This window comes from Diadema antillarum, unplaced genomic scaffold (assembly GCF_040938485.1).
Source record: "Diadema antillarum isolate AM-2024a unplaced genomic scaffold, OU_Dant_1.0 scf00000012, whole genome shotgun sequence".
Lineage (NCBI taxonomy): Eukaryota > Metazoa > Echinodermata > Echinoidea > Diadematoida > Diadematidae > Diadema > Diadema antillarum.
The window spans coordinates 534,211-555,453 of NW_027270901.1; the positions used below are offsets into that span (position 1 = coordinate 534,211).

General features: G+C 39.2%; 1 protein-coding gene across 1 annotated transcript; it reads left to right on the top strand.

Moving 5' to 3' along the window:
• Window positions 1–1,256: 1,256 nt before the first annotated feature.
• Window positions 1,257–21,216, top strand: LOC139720882 (transcription factor E2F5-like). The gene is made up of 8 exons (XM_071632214.1): window positions 1,257–1,379; window positions 11,642–11,751; window positions 12,497–12,658; window positions 14,156–14,264; window positions 15,098–15,374; window positions 16,314–16,469; window positions 18,031–18,117; window positions 19,118–21,216. Exons 1-8 carry the CDS (start codon window positions 1,263–1,265, stop codon window positions 19,219–19,221), a joined length of 1,122 nt encoding a protein of 373 aa, XP_071488315.1. The 5' UTR covers window positions 1,257–1,262; the 3' UTR covers window positions 19,222–21,216.
• The last annotated feature ends 27 nt before the right edge of the window (window positions 21,217–21,243 follow it).

A 21,243-nucleotide genomic window follows, 5' to 3' on the forward strand; every position in this document is an offset into this window, starting at 1 on the left:
CCTTCACCATTCTGTATTCCTAATACTACTTCATTCGTTAAAGCCAAGTTGAACATGCAGTTGAATTTCATTCCAAACAAGATCACAAATGCGCTAAAATTTAATGCCTTAAAGGACAAGTTCACCTTTACAAACATAAGGATTAAGAGAATGTAGCAACATTAGTAGAACACATCATTGAAAGTTTGAGGAAAATCAGTCCATCGGTTCAAAAGTTATGAATTTTTGAAGTTTTTGTGCAGTACCCGCTGGATGAGAAGACTACTGCAACGCATAAATAACTTAGATGTCACATGCGTACAACAATATAAGGAAAATATAAAGAGAATTTCACAAAATTCCATCTTTTGAAAAAAGTACACATTCCCCTGACTCCTTACCGACAAATGTTATGGGTAATATTATTCCCCCTGCCTTTAGAAAGAGGCAAGTCAAGTGCTCTTTTATCATGCAAAAAAAGTGAAAATATGTTGAATTTTCTTTTACATTTTCTTTATACTGTTGTACGCATTATGACTCACAAGCTGAAGTAGTCTCCTCATCCAGCGGTTCCAACACAAAAATTTAAAAAATTCATAACTTTTGCATCGATTGTCCGATTTTCCTCAAACTTTCACTGATGTGTTCTACTGATATTGTTGCATTTTCTCAATCCTTATGTTTATGAAGGTGAACTTGTCCTTTAAAGTACCACGTTACCAGTAAACAGTATTTTTTCCGCAGTGACTGATTTAAACCAGAAAACATGACTATAATATGTAACATAAGCAATAGACAATTGACTGAAAAGACATGACGTCTTTGTGTGTGTGATGGTAAGGTGGGGTGGTGGATTTCAGATTTTAGCCTTTCAGCGTCGTGACATTGAGAGAGGACACCATCCCGGGATAGTTCCAAGGAGCTGCTGAAAGGGATTAATACTTCAAGGTTCAAGGTTCAAGGTTCGCATGACTCGTAAAGCAGGTATGTATCAAGTCGATTGCTTCAGTTCGTGCACAGTTTGGTAAAAAATGAGAGAAACCCAAAATGTTGAAAGCCGAGATTCGTGTACTCGTCACCTCGTCACCCCGTCACCCTGACGACACATGACGCTAGCCAAGCGCAAATAATTTGCTCTGCTGCCATCTACTGTCCCACGCTCCGCAGGCATCGCATGCGTCGGGTCGATACTGTGTGTGCAATGCCCAATGCACAATCAAACACACTTCGAACGAACGGCACACTGACGAGGGCCAATAACGGTTCGGCCGTAGAGAGAAAGCATGGCTGCTCTTGTAGACACGCCGCTGAGCAGACACGAAAAGAGCTTGGGCTTGCTCACCACAAAATTTGTTGGGCTCCTTCAAGAAGCACCAGATGGGGTATTAGATCTTAAACAAGTAAGTGAGCAATTTTTAGCGTAAACAGAGGTGTCCTTTGCTACGATTTAGCTCGGTTTTCCTGTGGTATCGCGCATAGTAGTGGGGCAAATGCCCTACATCGCGTCGTTCGCGGTGTGCTCGTGAGTTCTGCGTTTGTGCAGGACATTGTGCATGCACTCTGCGTGCGCCTCGCCATTGAATCAACCATTCATCGCTGTGTTCGTACATTGATCACGGATTTTAAATAGACAGCAACACAACAGGTAGTCTCGATTTACACTCCTCCGCCGTCCAAGGCCGTGTGTGTATCGGAATGTTGAGAGTTGGTCCAATCAATGACAATGTTCACGTCTCTAGAGGGTATACCTCTTTGTGCAACTGATTCTACATCCCCGCATTTGATGTGAAGTCCTGTTTGGATTTTAACTGCCAGAAATATCAAGTTATGCCCCATTGATAAGAGTTAGTCTATGACTTATCTATCACTATTATGGCACAGAATTACGGTAGAAATAGAATGGAATATAACAATGTTAGATCTTGAACTCTGCCCTGTAACAATGCTGTATAATCCACTCTATCAGATCAGCAGGGCAGAACCAGGGCCTAGACTGTCTAATATGATTAATAAGCTAGACTCAATAAAATAATAATGTTAGACAAATGTTATTTAAACCTATTTGTTTATTGAACAGTGGTATGGCTAAATAATGATATAGATGTGTCTATACAAATACAGTTCTTCAGGGTCCACTCACAACCATCTCTGAAATTGTATCTTCTTCTTTCTTTCTTCTTCCTTTTTTTTTTCTTCCCCCTAGCCTGACCAGACACTGTGAACAGGGTCTGACATGAGTTAGTGTTTCAACGTTGTCAACGACCGTCACTGTTGACAGCAAAATCACATAAAATACCTTTTATTTGGTATGATTTTAAGAGTAAAATAATTGTCAACACTTACCTACAGCGTATTTTCCTGATGGTTGAGTTAAATTCGGCGTTTTGTTGGTATCCAGACCTTATTGTTGAATTTTTCGGAGTAGATCGTGCCGTGGCATCTTTTCCTTCGAGAGCTTCACAAAAGCAACAAACTACCACGCATGCGCATTCAGAAGTGGTTGCTTTTTACGTACGCCCGTGCGTTTCATGTGTTACGTAAAGCTTGTAGTAGATCCGCGCGTGCTGCACCGGCAATGATTTGAACTTTTTTAGTCGGGGTCATCCGACTATCTGCGACTACCTACGTTGTAGTATACGAGAGTGAATGCTATTCATACAGTGTACAACACGCAGATGAGGAGTGAAGCAGTAAGGACGTTTACAGACCTGATTTCAGCCATAGATTTCGGTAAGTCTTAGACGTAATTAAACAAAAAATCGCATACCGGTTATTGAATGATGATCATAGATTACGATAGTTCCTTATATTTTAGTTTTCCACGATTAATAAAGATATTCATGAAGGAAACAGTGAACGATATAAGCGCGATAACAACGTCCGCGAAGGAAAAGGGGTGCAGCGCTGTCGCGATTTGCGACAGCGCTGCGTGTAGTTATCTTCCCCCCAGCGCTTAGACTAAGAGGTGTCTGTTTCATGTTCATGTGATAATAAATGTGCTAGCGGCTGGAGAGAAACTGTGGCAGTTTGCGGCTGAGCGCTCGTTCACGGCAGGTTCAACATCGGTATTAAATATAGGAGAGTTGATCGTATCAGCGCACGCTTTTTTTTTTGTGGCTCAGAATTCCGTACTCGGAAGATGAAATTTCGGTCAAAAATAGCACCAGTTATTCACAATGTCCTGAAAATTACAAATTCGGCAAAATTATGAAAATTATTCACTCCGATTTTTGGAGGATAAACTTCAAATATACCCCTCTCCAAAAAGTCGTCTTTTTTGCGCGGTGTATAATCGCATTATAATTTCGGACATGATTTTCGTAATGGAATAATCGATGTCTGTCGCACCTTATCCCTCCCTGTGCCAGAAAACAATTCATACCCACGATTCACTGTACGGGTACACATTCTTACCAAGTGGACGACAAAGAAAAATCGGCAAATGAGGCTCAAATTTCGTATTTTATGGTAAAATGTCTAACTTGAACATATTGAACAGTTCACGTGATAAAACCTTGAGAAAAATCGACAACTTCTAAATTTGGGGTAAAATGTGAATTTCTTCATGTTTTTTGCGATTTCGGCCCATACAGCGTTCTATGAGGCTAATCTACAAAGTCTTAATCTGCAAAGTCTCGCGCATATTGAATGTCATTAGTGCGCAAAAATGTACGTGTCTGGAATTACCATGCTGTCCAGCAATAGACCTTATGCATATGATGTCACACGGTCTTAGCAACTGAAGGGCGCCCTCCCTCAGAGGGCAAGCAAAGCGTTGCTAGAGCTTTCTTTTATACGCGAGATAGGCCCTATGTGCATTTACACACAGCATTGACGTTTCTTTTACTGTCTTGATTTTCAAGATCTGCTTGTAGCTGGCATGCAACAAGACAGAAAGATCCATCTGTCCGGAGGAGTCTTTTATTATTTTTTTTGACGTTATCGCTCTCCTCCATAGACAGATGGAAGCTGCTACTAACGTATACATCGCTGTTGAGGAAGCTCTTAACCACTGTCTCTATGGAGAATTGGGTGAGGTACCTCACCCTTCTCGATTGCGTCTAATTCACAGCCCTAGATCGGCAAATTTAAACTTGTATAGCAAAATCAACATTTCAGGTATGCATTGCACTCACCAGATTAATGATATACAGCAGTATCCAACATTTTGGTAGAATTTTCATGAAAAAAGATGCAACTACCAGCAGTCGTAACAGCTCTTCAACATATGAATCCGTTAGCCAATCATGTGCGAGGTAGATTTCTTTGTGTTTTTTATTAACGCACGCACCTCGCATGTGATTGGCTAACAGATTCAAAATGGCGACTTACAGCTAGCGAACGGCGATGTTGCGATATGGATATAAATTTCTGCGATATCATATAAACTAGGAATACTCTAGTTACTGTGAGTATTTCGATTGCACAATGTGAGAAAGTTACCCCAAATATTGCTGCATAATGTGTCATGTCATGTCAAACTTGTTTGAATGTAAAAAAACTGTCTGAAATTTGGTTTATCGTAACGTTTGATCTGTGCGCGACCGCTGGCAGCGCATCCTACAGGAGCCAGCATCATTGCCTTCGGTTTGTATAGGTCAACTCCACTACATATTTTGACAGTTTTGACATAGTAGCCATTCTGTCCCTGTTTTTTTTTCCTCTTTGATTGAGCAAATAGATGCTTCAGCAGGTGCATGTATATTGGGGCAAAAAAGAGGTCGGGTCTAAAATGTAGAATACCGAACAGTTGTAGAGACGAACAACTGGCCTGGGGACTGGCGGCGAGTGAGGCAATCGCAATCGCTGGTAATGCGTGTAAGAAAAGCATATACATTGTAGCTAGCTGCACGCGTGTGTTGTCAAGGACTTCGCTTGCCCTCTAAGATGGCGTCGCGATTGGTTGTCAAGCGAGTGATGACGTCAATACATAAGGTCTATACCATATCTGTATATAAATGCCACTAAACACAGCGACACACTTTATACATGTAACCACACATTTTCTAGCACACTACCAATCTACAAAAATCAACTGATAAAATGAGCACAATCTCTTGACAAAAGTGATTTTTTTTTTTTTTTCCTGATGAGGTAGTGATGTTCGTGGATTTAGAAAACTAACGTGGGCCCCCATTTTTTCAGTAAGTGGATGTTACCATTAAAAAAATGAGAAAAAAATACAAGAAAGACATCAACAACACTGGCAGAATTGCGATCCCTGCCCTGTTTGCATTCGGTGCATGTGCACCAGCTATTTTCACGTGCTTTCACAATGGGACTTGGCGCTTATGCAACGTTCCCGAGCCATGTGAAGGCATTCAGCAGAAGATTGTGGAGCACGCGCATTTTGCATAGGAATTGTACATCATGCCGCAAGCCTACCTACTACTGCCGTATTTCGGCAAACGAGGTGCCGGGTTTGCAGAGCTGCTAAGTCTCCCTGATTCTGCAGGACTCTCCTTGAAAATGTCAGAATGTGTTCATGTCTGAATAAGAGAATATTAAAATCTCCCTGATTTGGGAATTATTTTCGCCCGTTTAAATGCATGTAACACACAGATATCTCCCTGATTGCTGTGTGGAATCTCCCTGATTTGGATGTGGGAATGTTGGCAGACCTGGGTCAATCTTGACCACTTCATTTGTCATTGGTCATATTTTTGTGATGACAATAGTGCGTATCAATAATCTAGTCTATATCATATGAAATGGTTGAAAATAATTTGCCCAATTTGTTTACAGTGTGGAAAAACCCTCAAACTGCTGCAAACGGGGTATTTTACTCTGTTATTAATATTGTGAATTATTGTTATCATTGTGACAGAAATCATTGTTGAGGCAGCAACTGTTCACATCATGCGGTTTACTAAGTTAAATCCAGTCACAGAGTCAGTTTCAGATTGGCAGGGATTTCCAGAACCAAATGTCAGTCCAGGAAACCTGCTCATGAGGGGGGCTCCGGCTCATATAAGAATCCCTCCTCCTCATGAGCGTGGCTTGGGTGCTTATGAGGCCCTTGGGGTGAGATACTCATCAGGAGGGAGGCTTCCTGTTCACTTATCATCCAACTCACATCTGACATATAAATTGTCGCAAGTTCCCACAGTGATTTTTTTTTTTTTTTTTTTTGTTACACACACACAGGGAATAATTTTCCAACTCATATTTGATTAGCAGTTTCAGCTTATGAACATTTCATTTATATTTTTATCCTGTACACTTCTATGGAAGAAAACTGCTACACAAAAGTTAGTTTGTATAGCAGTGGTGTAAAAATGCATAGCAAATTGCGATGCAATACCAGGAAAATTATTCCCTGCACACATGTCCACACTCCATGATAAAAAGAAGAAAAAAAATCTGTGTGCTTTTTGACAAAAATCAAGTTTCAATCGACCAATGTGCAGCAACCCACCTAAACCAGGTGCCAGTGGGTTCGCTCAATGCAGGGCTGCCGCACCTGTTGGCCTGATGATCCAACTCAACATTTTTGGTGCTTCTTTTCTGTGGCTCTCGCCTCTCCATGCACAAATCAGCCCTTGAAAGTGAAGTCTGACATCATTTTACAAATATTTGTATGGAGGAGAATAAAATCAGAACTAACCTGATCTTGTGTATATATTTCAAACTACTGTTCCACACTGATAGAGTAGCTGGGTAGATCTACTCAAATTTGTCAGCAAACTTATCACTTTGTAGGTTCCAGTATTACAGAGGTTCACTTTCTCCATGAATTCTGCCATCCACTAGCCTTGGGGCGCCTTTTGTGCAAGCGTCCCACTGCATCCAGTGCAGACAGTGTGCAAGCCATGCAAGCTGTGGGATTTTTAGAGCAAGCTTGCGCAAGCACAGGCGTAATTCTGTACATAGCATGGAATCACCTTTAAACCACAAAAACAAAGAACAAATATAAAGATAAGCAAGAATTTCAAAAACACAGAAAAAAAAATCAAGCCATGCCAGTGCTGGATCACACGCACAATGTAGCTAGTAAGTCTACTGTTAAACCAGAGATTTTCATTGATAGATGGTGTACAATAACATGAAACTTTGGCAAATTTTGTGTGGAGCCAAGATTCACAAAAGTGTTTGTTTACCCAATGCACTGAATACCAGTGGCAATTTGCGAAAGATTCATTCTGCGAAAAATGCCTTCAGCTCCAATTCAAAAAAATTTCATGCCGCGAATGTTTCTGGTTTTTAAAGTAACTCCTGTAAGTCTAGCGGGCTGCAAGGGCCATTATTTACTCAGTGTTAATATTTGGGCCCATGGGGCATAACAAGATGCCAGTACTTTGTACACAGCACCATGAATGCAGAACACCCTATTTGTTTAGGTACAGGTAATCATCAAGTAAAGATAGTACTATGGTTTGGAGTATTGTCACTTGTAACTCATTCTTATTTATTTTGTGACAGGTGAAATAACAATTAGTAGACCTTTGCAAGTGCAAAATTAGTGACTTACAGAAGTATCTCAACAAGTAGCCATTCATGAAAATGTCAGCATGCAACAGTTCCAGCTTGTACAGTTTCTTTTGTTTGTTTGTTTTTTTGTGATGAGAAAATAATAGAAAAATCTCTAGTCCTCTGAGCTGGCATATTGATAAGAGCGTGCATTTATATGGGAATGAGATATCACAGTGATGAGCAAAGTTTGTTGAAATGGACTTGAGCATAAGATGATAAGTTTAGATTATTCTGACACTAAAAAAAAATAATTGTGTGCAGTGCAATATCTTTGTTTATAGTGCATAAATTGTCATTTCAAGCTGTTGTATATGTGATTTACCCAGAGCAATTCAAAAATTGTATTCCTGTTATCCATTATTTAGGTCTGTTATTAAATTTAGAAATATCTTATGATTTGTTATAGTTCACTGAGAAGAAGAAGTTACAGTTTGTGTGTCCCTTTTCAACTGTGAATATTAGATTCTTTTCATAAGCTGGTACTATATATTGTACGGGTAGGAAGTGAAGGCCTTTCCTCAGAATGATAGAACTGGGATTGTCTTTGTGATGGATAGGGACTAGATACTGCAAAAACTAGCACAGAATATAGCTGAGGTGGTTATTTTGGTCTTTTCTTTGAGCTTTAACAATGATATTTAAAAATGTTTATCTTTTGCCATCCCCCTTTTTTTTTCACAATTACCCCACGGTATGCAAATTATATAAGCTGCAATATGCATTTAATGCAATGGCACTGGTAGCCACTAGTAAAATAGCATGTCATACTAAATTGTATTGCAGTTTTCCAGCAAGGTTCATTGTTTACACACGCACACACACACACATACACACACACACAAGTTATTATCAGCTAGTTTTTTGAAGAATAGACCAACTTCTTGAACGTCGATTCTGAGTAAAGATGACTTTTGAAAACCTCTGGTGCACAGTCTGTCCTTCAATATTAAAACATATATTTTGAATATCTGCAACATGGTATATAAGCACACAAAATACCGTAAGTCCCAAAAAAAATTACAACGGGGCCCTACGCAATGATATCTTTAAAAATATTGCATCAATCTAAATACAAATTCAGGGTATGAAACTATAACTCATTGCCCACATCTTACAGAAAACCCCATTCGTTTTGCTTCCGTGGTCAAAGAGAAATGAAGAATTTTGCAGAGGATGTCGGGAATCTCTTTTGTCCAAGTTCTGTCTATTGTTCACACACAAAATCATCGACGTACTAAACTTGAAAGAAATCAGACTCATGACATGCTTTACTACAATCCCCATTTCTCTGTGACCGCTTAAGTAAATCGAATGGGGATTTCTGCAAAATAGAGCTATGATGTTATATTTTAAGACCCTGAAGTAGCATTAAAAAAATAAAATCATATTGGATGTTATCAATGCAAAAATCTTATTGTAATTTTTGTGGGACATACTGCAGTATGTCCCTCAAAAATTACAATCAAATTTTCGAATTGATAACATCCAAAATGATCGACCTGTCTAAGTGCTACTTCGGGGCCTTAAAATATAACATCTTAGCTCTATTTTGCAGAAAACCTCATTCAATTTGGTTAAGCGGTCACAGAGAAATGTAGATTGTTGTAAAGCATGTCATGAGTCTAATTTTTCCAATTTTAGCAATTCAATGCTCTAGTGTGTGAATAAAAGACAGAACTTGGACAAAAGAGATTCCCAACATCCTCTACAAAATTGTTCATTTCTCTTTGACCACTGAAGCAAGTCGAATGGGGTTTTCTGTAAGATGTGGGCAATGAGTTATAGTTTCATACCCTGAATTTGTATTTAGATCGATTCACTACGGTATTTTTAAAGATATCATTGCGGGGGGTCCCGTTGTAATTTTTTGGGGGACATACTGTACAATCGTCTTGAACAACATGACACGCTTCAAATGATATTAAGATAAGAAGAAAGAGAGAAGAGAGGATTATATTTTGTCTTGTTGGTTAATCATTACACACCCATTTGAAAACTCAAAAATTCTCTTTTAAGAACAAGTCAACTCAAGTTAAGCCATTTTTTAACAGTGAAATATGAAGGAAATTACCGGTAAAGACTATGACATTTATAACTCTTGTCATTTCATACAGCCATTTGCATGAAACCTCTTGATCATGAAATCCTGCATTGTGGTATGCACATTGCAATTCTTACTGGATTGTAAGAATACATGGGAATGTCATTTAATCAGTTGGAGGAAAAAGAAAAAAAAAAACAGAAAATATTTAGAACTTTGTACTGGAGGTCTGTGTTGCAAGGCTTTGGGGAGTGTTTGTTTGACATGTGATCTCTCTTGTCATAACACACTCCACTGACTGTCATGTAGAAAAGTGCTGCACACCATATATACCAAGGCACTTAACAGATATCTGTCTAGCCAGGCAAGCAGGCATGTATGTCCTAACAAGCAAGTGCCCTTGAGTTGTGCTTAGGGTGAGATTCTGTGGCTCACTCTGAGAGATAAATCTGGTATACTGCTACAAAAGCAAATAGCCCAATTCACTGTATGTTGCCTATTAGATAAAAGCATTCCAGTCCGCCGTCATTACACCTTATTGTAGAACCACTCAAAATTTTGCATTAACAATTGGCAACTGAAAAATTGCCCTCATTCCAATATTATATCTGGAAGAATGTTCCATGTCAGAGTCTGTTGACATTGAATACAGTATTTAACAATTTACAGTATACAGCATTTTGAGCAGGAAATAGATTTATGGATACCACTGTAATGTCATTTGTGAGATTCACACGTACGCGAATTAGAGGGATACAAATCTCGTGATTTGCATTGCGATCAAAATCTCCAGATTTTTTGCCCGTGTGGACATAAAAATCTCACCAATCATCCAATCATCACCGCAATGCAATCCCAAGAAATCGTGCATTATTTCTGAATTATCTTGATAATTTGCCTTGCAGTGACCATGTGAACGCTGGATCAAATAATCTTGAGATTTTATATCCCGTCATTCAAAATGCACATCACAACAGCATGTGCACCATGCCACTGTGACATGCAAGAACAAAGGGCAAAGAGAACTGCACGCAGTGAAGCGTACTGTGTACGCCAATTGGCGGGATATTTCTATCAATGTGAACACTTGCAAAAAATCGGGAGATTTGGATCACGATTGTTGTCCCACTATTTTGTATATGTAAATGCATATTGGAGGGGGGGGGGTCCAAATGGGGCCTATATTGTACATTTTCATCTTCTTCTTGAAAACCTTGTGATGGATTTTCATCGAACTTGGCAGGTAGCATCAGGGGTTAGGATCTCAATTTGTTCAAATGGGCATTGTGTCCCACCTGGAGGGCCCCAAGGGACCCAAACCTCCCAAAATTGAGGAATCTTTAAAAATCTATGGAATCAGAAGGAATAGAGCTAAGTTGATACTATGAGTTAGTACATTAATGACTGTAGTTTCAAGTTTGTTCATAGCAGATCCAGGGGTGCCCCCTTGCAGGCAGGGGGGAGGGTGGGGAGGTCCGAATTGGGGCCTAAATTGTACATTTTCATCGTGTTGAAAACCTCATGATGGATGTTCACCAAACTTGGCAGGTAGCATCCCTAGGGGGTTACAATCTCAATTTGTTTAAATGGGAACCAGGGAGCCTCCAGGGGGGCCCCAGTCCAATCCCCCCCCCCCCCATTAAGGAATTTAAAAAAAGTGCTCTTCTCTAGAACCAGAAGTGATAGAGCTAAAATTGATACTATGAGTAGGGGGGGGGGGGTCCGAATTTAGGCCCTCATTGTACATTTTCATCTTCTATTTGAGAATGCCAGGTCAAATTTTGGTAGAGCTGTGTGTAACTTAGATTAGTGACTGTGTGAAAGATGAACTTGCGATACTCAGGTGAGCGCTAGACCTGCGGGTCTCTTGTTTGGTAACCCAGGGCCCTTTTGCATAAAAGGTAAGATCAAACATAATTCAGAAAATTAAACATAAGTCTCTGAAATACTCAATCGTGATTGGCTGATGCCTGGTGAATTGCAAATGATTGATTTTCTGACTTAAGTTTGATTTCATCTTTTTATGCGACAGGGCCCAGGATGCAGAACCTCATAAGAGATTAGGAAATGAAAAATGTTACTCTTGTACAAGCAATTTTATTTATTAATTTTTTTATTCATCTAGTTATGTTGTTTGTTTTTTTGCAGGCTGCAGACCAATTAGCAGTGAGACAGAAACGAAGGATATATGACATCACAAATGTTCTTGAAGGCATTGGACTGATAGAGAAGAAATCTAAAAATAGTATTCAATGGAAGTAAGTATGTCACTTTTTCAGAAGTCATGCTTGTATATTCCATGTACCTTGGAGAACTGAGGATATATGTGACCGCATGACTGCAGGTTTGTGTTTAGGGTAGAACCTCCAACATGGCCACCTGTTGGATGACCTGGTCACTCCCACAAAGGCCAACCCACACAATTTTTCTCTGTTCGTATTGCATGTCACTGCAAGCTCTGTGTTGAATATGAACAGAGAAAGATGGATGGTGTGGGATGGCCTTTGTTGGTGGGACCAGGTTATGCGACAGGTGGCCATGTTGAAGGTTATGGACTATAAAAAGTAAGAGAAAAACACAAACACAAACGTGCAGTTGTGCAGGCTGACCTGTTTATTTGACCACTTCCACTGACAGATCTCATCCATGTCAGGAGACATTCAATGTTCCAATGATAATGCTCAAACTTGGAAAAAGTGCATCTTGTCATTGTTGTCTTTAAAGTCAATGTGCTCAGTCATGCTTGGTATTTGTCAACACAATTAGGTATCAATGGAAAGAGGAAGAGTTCCCCTTTCCTCACAGCCAACATTGCGCTCTCCATAGTTGACAATTATAAAATGGTAGTTCTTTAAAGTTGGATTACCTTCTTTTTTTTTCCTGACATGCACTGTATACTTGAGAAAAATCTGTTTGATTTTAAGACACTAGTAGACCGACTTGCTGTGTTGCAGCAGTGGGACACATCCCTAAAATTCTGTCTCTGCTCTCTTTCACTTGCAGGGGTGGTGGACCGGGCAGTAACACCAAGGAGGCATCAGACCGAGTAGATGAACTGAAGCATGAGCTTGACCAGCTGGATGAGGAGGAGAAGGAGCTGGACCAACAGAGGTCTAGGGTCCAGCAGAGTATTCGCAACGTGACCGACGATGTCGAAAATCACAGATATCCTTTTGGCCAGTTTTGCAAGGTCCAGATGTGATTGCTCTCCAGAAGCAGTTGAAAATGGGGGAGAAAGCAGATGCTGTCAGAGTTTGAGTATTGTTGTTGCTGTTTCAGTCTCATTTTAGATAGGAATAAATGCAGGAAATATTCCATCATGTGTTTTGTGCATTGCGATTCTAATTTTTTCAACAGATGGATTCTTCTTTCATTGTTGCAATGTAACAAGCTGATTGTTTTGCAATCAGACAATTGCTAGTTTACAAGGGAAGCAATGAAAGAATCCAAGACACAAAATCATTCATTCCTCTTGCTTAAAGGGTGTGTACAGTTCTGGTCGAGGTGAAGATTTAGCTTTTAACGTTTTGTGAGATATTCAGAAACCACTCTATGAGATGTCAAAGAGCATGCAGTTCTAAGGGGTATCAAAAGTTTATTCGAAGAAAATCGGTTTTGAAATGGCTGAGATATCCATAAACAAAGTGAAACAAAGAGATACTAATAAAGTTGGGGCATGTCGCCTTTTATCATAAGCACTTTTTTGGATATCTCAGCCATTCGAAAACCAATTTTCATCAAATAAACGTTGAATCCTTCTTAAAATTACATGCTCTTGCATATTTCATAAGAGGCTTTTCATTATCTCACTTAGGAATGTTCAAAACATGAATCCCTACCTCAACCAGTACTGTACAGTCCCTTTAATAGACAACCAATGTCAACAAGAATATTACAATGCTCTCCAGATCTCTTGGCAATTGACACACAAACTGAAATATAGGCCTATATGCCACGCCCTGAAGTGTATAGCACATGATCCATGCACTATGACTCTGGCTCATTGCTGAAGTCAACAACTTGCATTCCCAGCATGTCACTGCCAACAAAGTCATATCACAGCACCATCTACAGGTAAGAAAATTTGACATACCAGTGGTTGTACTGGTAATGGACGGAATTCATTAGATTTAGGTCTGAATAAATGTAGGTGACAGATTGTGTATGATAGACATCCAGTAATAAAAGTGTGCTGACAGGCACATGTGACAAGTATGCCTGTTTCATGCTAGTTGAATTAAGTCCATGGATTAAATTCAAATCACATGTATTGATTTAAACTACTTATTATAAATTCTGGCCAATTATTTTGTTAAAAGTCATGGGATATGATCAATATCACACTGTCATTAAAAAAAAAAAAAAAAAAAAAAAAAACGACTCACGCACTCACATTTCTTTGAAATAGCCATTGTGAACAAAAAGTACTTTTAATTTTCCTTGTTTACATCACATTGCCACCTAATTTTAATCCGACAATTGTCAACCTTTATCCAACATGATCAATTGGCCCTTTGTCGTTGGCTATGATTTGCTCAGTGGAGTGGTTAGTTAAGAGCATCCGAGACATTCTGTGGTGATGATTTATGCAGACTTTGAATGTATCTGTGTAAAATTCTCACTTTTCTTGCACAACTGTGATGATCTTTAACTGCAGGGAACATTAGCTTATGTAACACACGATGATTTGTGCCGATGTTTCAAGGGAGATACATTACTAGCAGTACAAGCACCTTCAGGAACACAGCTTCAAGTACCTGTTCCAGAGAGGGTAAGGAATGGTGTAGCAATAAGGTGTTGTGCAACTATGGTGATGTGTAGAATGAAACTGGTAATAAAGTTTCACATAGAGGAACTATAATTGTATTAAATGTATCACTAAGATAAGCACCTCTCTGAGAAATACCTCAATACCCAATGCTGCTACCCTAGTGATGCAACGTGTAGCATCATTTTTTTTTCTTTGTAGTTAATTTGTCAGTTTTTCAGTCCATAAATATTTATTTCATTACAACCAGATAAAATGTATACGTTTTTTTTTCTTTGTGTATTGTTAATATGTATTGTTTAATCAATAAGATGTAAAGCGTACAATGTCTTATAAATTTAAACATAGGGAAAGTGACCAGAAATATATAATATGAATGAAAGTGAACAAAAATTGAATTTTCTCCGCTCATTTTCATTCTTGACAAAATCTTTACAGACTCTGTCTTTTTATAAATGGATATGTTGAATGAGTTTCATGTAATTGTTATGAGCCAGATAATTTCCCTGTATTTACCTGTATTAGTCCATTTTCAACCAACACTGGATGGGGAAAAAGAATAGATTCCAGGGGCACCAGTAGCCAGATATTTAGTACAAGTTTTTGTTTACATATATCCGAAAGAACTCATTTTCTTAAAAAATAAATAAATAAAAAGGAGAAAGTATCCATTGAATGCAAGATGTCAACAAAGAATCCTTGTGGGGCACTGCAGAAGCTGATGATAGGGATGTAAAGGACTCCTACTGTCAGGAAGGCAGTAAATTTTGAGTTTAAAATACAAATCTGTTGAAGTACAGCCAGGAATTTCACCATAGAGTCTGTTGTCTTTGCAGGGTCTAGACAATCAGAAGAGGTACATGGTGCACCTGAAAAGCTTCAATGGTCCCATCTATGTCCTCCTAGTCAACAAAGACGAGTCCAGCAATAGCCCTGTGGTGGTGCCCGTACCTCCCCACGCCCTACAGCCACCCCCTCCTGCCCAGAGGGCTACAAGAGGGAGTAGACTAGTTGCCTCGGAGTCATCAGGTAATAATATCAATGCCTCCCCCCATCCTTCCCTTCTGCTTCAATCTTTTCCTTTTCCCTGTACTTCTTGCCAAAGACAGAGGTGTTCAAAAAATCATTGTCCAACCCACGAGATGCAAACAAGATACTGTAAAACACAATATTTTCGCGAATTGGAGCTGACGGCCTTCTTCTCGGCATGAAATTTTCGCGAGTTGCCTCTAACATTCAATGCACATAGTTTGGAAGATATTATTTTGAAATCATTGCTAAGATTAGAAGCATTTCTTTAATAGCTTAAAGGGATTGTATAGTTTGTGTTGAGACCTAACTTCAGGTTTTTTAAATTTTTTGATGATATAATGAGAAACCTCTTACGAAATGTGAAAGAGCATGTAATTCCAAGAGGAATTCAACCTTTATTTGATAAAATTCGGTGTTGAAATGGCTGAGATGTCCAAAACAGAGCGATCCTAATAAAAGATAGCATCCACCTTTTATTACGACCGCTTTGTTTTACTTTGTTTTTGGATATCTCAGCCATTCCAAGACCGATATTTATCAAATAAACTTTGAATTCCTCTGAGAATGGTATGCTCTGCACTATTTCATAAGTGGGTTCGAGGTATCTCGCAAAAAGTTAAAAGCCCAATCCTCATCTCCACCGATACTATACCATCCCTTTAATTTCAATAAGGAAAATTAAAATGAACATTTATGCTGATGATTCAAAGAGTGCCACAAAATTTAGAATTGAGCCATTTTGATCCAAAAATGTGGTTTGCTACTGTCGATAGTATCACGTCTAAGGCAGGTTAGAGAACATGTACCGGTACACTGCACAAAAGAAACTCCAGAACTTCAGACTGCAGATGGTGCAAACATGCAAGTCGTAAGGGCAGGAAAGAGAGGAGAGGGGTCTGTAAGAGTGGAATACTTTTCATCACTAGTTAGCATGGGAGTATAGTGCTTTGAAGTTCCCACCATGCGCTGTCAATCTCAAGCCAATTTCCGCTGTCTCTTCAGCAGGGAACGTTGTCGCAGCGGTACCACAGCCTCAGCCAGCAGGGTTGGTCACCCAGCAGCCGCCGGTTGATCCTGTCCCGGTGTCCATCAGTGCCGCATCAGAGCCCATGGTCACTGATGTCGAAATCAAGATCAAGGAGGAGGTCGATGACAGCTTAAATGGAGCCAGTCCAGGTAATGGAACTTTTGAGCCCTTCTAACTCGGAAGTTGATAGCATTTGTGTGGGTACCAAAAGTGGTCGCAAAAATAGAACGGAGCAAAACTTTCCTCACATTTGAGAGAGCAAACTGTCAGCAACAATCTTCCTTTGTGATGAAGTCATGAAACTATTTTTACGTTAAGTTGAACAATAGTTGAACAACTGCTATTCAGCATTGTCTGATTCAAAAATATTGCTCAAAACATAACAAAATTGTCACAGGCAAATATGTATGTATGCCTGGTGTATGTATACCTTGCAGCACCTTCCTATGATTCTACTCAGATTGTGTGTGTGTGTGTAGTATGATGGTGATACATGTATGTTTTGAAACAATTACCATTAGTAGTTCTGTAGGAATAATGTTATTTTTCATGTGGGGGGAAAAATCAAGCCCCCATATCACAAGAGAATTGGTATTCGATTTGCAGTATTGGCAGTGACACATTAAGGGGATGTAATGTCATGTTGCAGATTTCACTAGTTTTCTTTCTATATTTAATGCCTCTTTACCTTGCATTCTCTTTCAAGAGTGTTACATCATGAGTGTGGCAGATAGATTTGCATAGTCTCCACATTTCCTCTATGTGACATTATGTCACGTAAAAAGTGAAAACTATATCACAAATTCTGAGTGCTGGGAGAGTTTTGCTTGCTCATGATTTCACAAATGAGAATATTTGTACAATTTTATATCATCCCAAATATTTTTGTCTTATTATTCTAATGATAATTCAGCCAAAGGACACTTGATGAGAAAACAGAATGGGAAATTTTGCAGGGTTTTCTCTGTTACAGCTGCTATGCTCTTCACATTCTCTGTTTTCACCACAAAGATCCCCGTGACATTTTTGGTTTGTTTTTGTAAATGTCAGCAGCTGTGAATTTCTGCCTAGCTCTGTTTCCTGTCTATTTTTGCTCTGTCTGTCTGTCTGTCTGTCTCTCCAAACACACACACACACACACACACACACACACACACACACACACACACACACATACACACACACACACGCAATCCAAAACTGCTGGGTCTTACGTGTCTGTTGAGTTCTCAAATATCTGCAGGCAGTGTTTTATTTCCTCTTGAGACAAGAAGGAAAATGAAAATAGAAAATCTCATAGCCATTTTTTCCCCTGTGCCTGTGCTCCGAGAGGTACTGCAGACACAGTGTGATTTCATGTCAGTTAAATGGTTAAAAAGCCCCTCAATGAAATTTGTACCTTGAATGTGTCTGCATGTTAGTAAATAGTTTTATCTTGAACTTTAACCTTGACCAACAAAAGATGCCTGCAACCCTGGGTATCAAATCTGTGTAACATATCTGATAGCTGAAATTCCATGCTCTAATCAAATGAGTCTGTGTTTGTTTCTGTGGGAAGTCATGAGGAATAGAAAAAGAAAGTAATGATAATCTGTTTTGTTTAATGTTGTACATTTGCTGTGATTATGAAACTTGTAGTGGGGCTTCTCAAAGCTCAGTACATACTAATTTAACTTTTTTTTCTCCCTCTGTCTTCATTTTCTTCCTCAGAGAGCCTAAAAGACTTGCATCCAGACATGCTGTTTAATCCATGCAAGGAGGGTACATTCATTGACGACCTTGACACAGATCGTGAGTGTCTTGCTTTAAACTGTATTAAAGGCACTGCTTCACAATGTTTCCCATATAATGATAATTATATTTTTAAAAAAAGAAAAGAAAACAACCGCCTGAGATGCATTGTTTTACATGCTGCCAGAGTCTCTGATGTTCTGTAAATGTGAAGTTTTCCAAAATTTAAGGCTTGGAAATAAATGTTAATGCTGTGAAAAAAAAGGAGAAAATATGTAAGTTACTGAATTTTCTAATAAATATGCACTCTTGTAGGCAGCAATGTTAGAATAAACCACTTAGTAACCAGTTTCTTTGCATGATGACACATGTATTTGTTCAAAAATCTCTTTGATAGTGAGTGCATAATACTTGAAACTTTTTATGCTGGATGTTTTTTTTTTTTGTGCATTTGCACATCATGAAAAAGCTTTGTCAGCAGTATTAGACAATTTCTGTCATTGGGCCACTGCAATGTAAACAGAATCCACAAATGTATTCCCTCTGATGATACTCTGGTGCACCTCTCGTACAGGGGCGGATCCAAGAATTCCGTAAAGGGGAGGCACCTTTACAAAATTAAAGGGGGGCGCACATGCCGCCCCCATTTTTTTTTTTAATTTCTTCTGTTTAAAAAAAATAATAAAGAGGGGGCGTGCACCTGGGGGGTGTTTCATAAAGCTGTTCGTAAAGTTATGAACGACTTACGAGCGACTGGTGATCAGTTCTTGTGCTGAATTATGGAAATTCTGATAAGTATAGCACATCAGAACTGATCACCAGTCGCTCATAAGTTGTTTGTAACTTTACAAATTGCTGTCTTGTCCACCACCAATGCAGTATGCTGGGGATGGAATGGAAGCCATATATAGAATCTGTCTTGAAGGTCACTTTAATTGATCTCTACTATGTCTCTCTTCTTCTGTTTAATACCAGTATAACTATTTTGTCCAGTCTGTCCCAAGTAGATAGTTAGGTCGTAGTGTGAATGATTTACAAATATGTGCACTTTTTTCTCCTCACGCAGACTTTCTGCGATTGTCTCCAGCACCTAACGACCAGGATTACTACTTCAACCTGGATGACAGCGAAGGAGTTGCCGACCTCTTTGACCTCTTTGGAAATTTATAGGATGTCTCTAAACCAACTACACGCAATCATTCCTTATCCAATTTTGTGATTTTTTAATTTTTCTTTCCTCCTGTTGTAAGATTGCATGTACAATAGACCTTACTTGAGCAGACCAGTGTAGACTTGTATCCGTTTACCACTCTGTTTACCCCCATAACTGGTGTTTGGTGCTTGTGTTATTGGGGTCTATGCCGTCAAACCTCAAAAGCCGACCCTGTTCACATCTGTTTTAATTCCCTTAAAAGGAGGTTTCCCTGGAACGCTTCAGAGTTACTGTACAAGCTGTTATTTTTCCGTGCAGATATTTTAGCGAATGAAGAGGTCGCAGTGATTTTTGGTAGATGTTGTTTTCACGAATTGACACCTAGGCTATCGTACGTGCACTATTTTCCTAGCACATGGCAAGATTTTCGTGTGTTGTTGAATTCATGGTCAAACAGTGAATCGCGAAATTTGCGAAAATTAAACCCTCGCAAAAATAACAGCTTATACAGTATATCATGCTCACAATTTAATGGACAAAAAGGGGGAAGAAATGCAGTACATGTTTCAGTTGTAAGGGATGCAGTCTTCCAGTGTGTGCCACCATGAACAAAAGATCTGGCTGGATGCGCATAGAAGATGTTCCGTCTTGTCTGAACTTCCAGTCAAACACTAGTTCATACAGATCAGTGTATGATTTGATTACATGTCCATCTCTGTTATAATCAGACCAATGCCATCTAAATGCAAACTAGCAGCCACATGCCTGTAATAACGAGTAGAAAGTTGAAAGGGAAAAAAAATCCACTCGATGACATGTGTTTCAGGTATCAAGGAACTGCTCATTATCAGTGTAATTACTGTAGCATTACATTTTGGGGATTAATATCAGGACAGTTTAAAATAGTGCAAGTCAAAGGAGGTTTTGGAAGTGGTGAATGTGTCTTGCAGTTGAACTACGTATATGGGAACTTTTCTGCTTACAAGTGGTCCAGTGTATGGTGATATGGTGTCCTGATGATGACATGGTTCCTCCTCTGCTATGACTTGCGGTTTTGTAAGTCATTTGTAGAGGTCAGATTCCTGTATTTCCAAACTCATGCTTGGTCGTGGTCCACGTCCATTGCTAAATGCCAAAATTTGATTGTCTCGTTACATGTAGCATCTTGGCAGTCACAATTCTCATGGGAGGGAGGTGTAAAAAGGATTGTCAGCGACCTTTCATGTATTTTTTTTCCCCCAGAGCCTGTGAGGCTGCCAAATCAGTTGATGCATCGTCAATTTGAGTTTTTAGCCGTGCCGTCAATCATGAAAACTCTTATGTTTAACTGTAGTGTGGCTTGTTGCTCCAGACTTGAATGTTTAAGAGGACGTAAATATGAATGTCGTGTAAATCTGTTTGTAGGAAACAAATATGTCTCATTTTTTCCCTCAATTTTGCCAGTATGTGCCTTACTAATGTTACTGATATGTTTTAGTGTGAATAATGGAGACCTGGTGACTGATGCATTTGAAGTATACATTGTGAAATTTGCAGGGAATAGCAGCTTTACTATAGAAATACGGTGAGATTTTATGTGTTTTCAGCATGCAGTGTTTGATATTAGCTTGCTGGCACATGTCTGTGAACGTTGATGGGGCTTTACTGTGAAGTTGACATACATCTGATCTCAAGTCTTGTTGCTTACTGGTCAATGAATCAGACATGCTAGTTATACTTACCATCCTTCGAAATGTTCTGGTTGTTGTTTCACTTTTTCCAAGGACATTTGTTTCCATTAGGATGGAAGAATGAGCCAGAGGCTTCCCTGTGTTGCGATATGGATGGAAGAGAGACTAAAATTTCCTGAACTGTCAGAAAAAAGTTTATACATCCTTCAGTGATAGTCATTTTCTGACCAAACTTTCCAGTGCCCTTATCCTTCCTGCAAGTATGATGGATTTGTTCTGAGTTTGACAAGGAAATCCTTCCAGAAGATGAGGATCTCCTGGTAACCATATGGGAAGGTAGCTTAACCCTATTCTAACTGGGCTATTTGA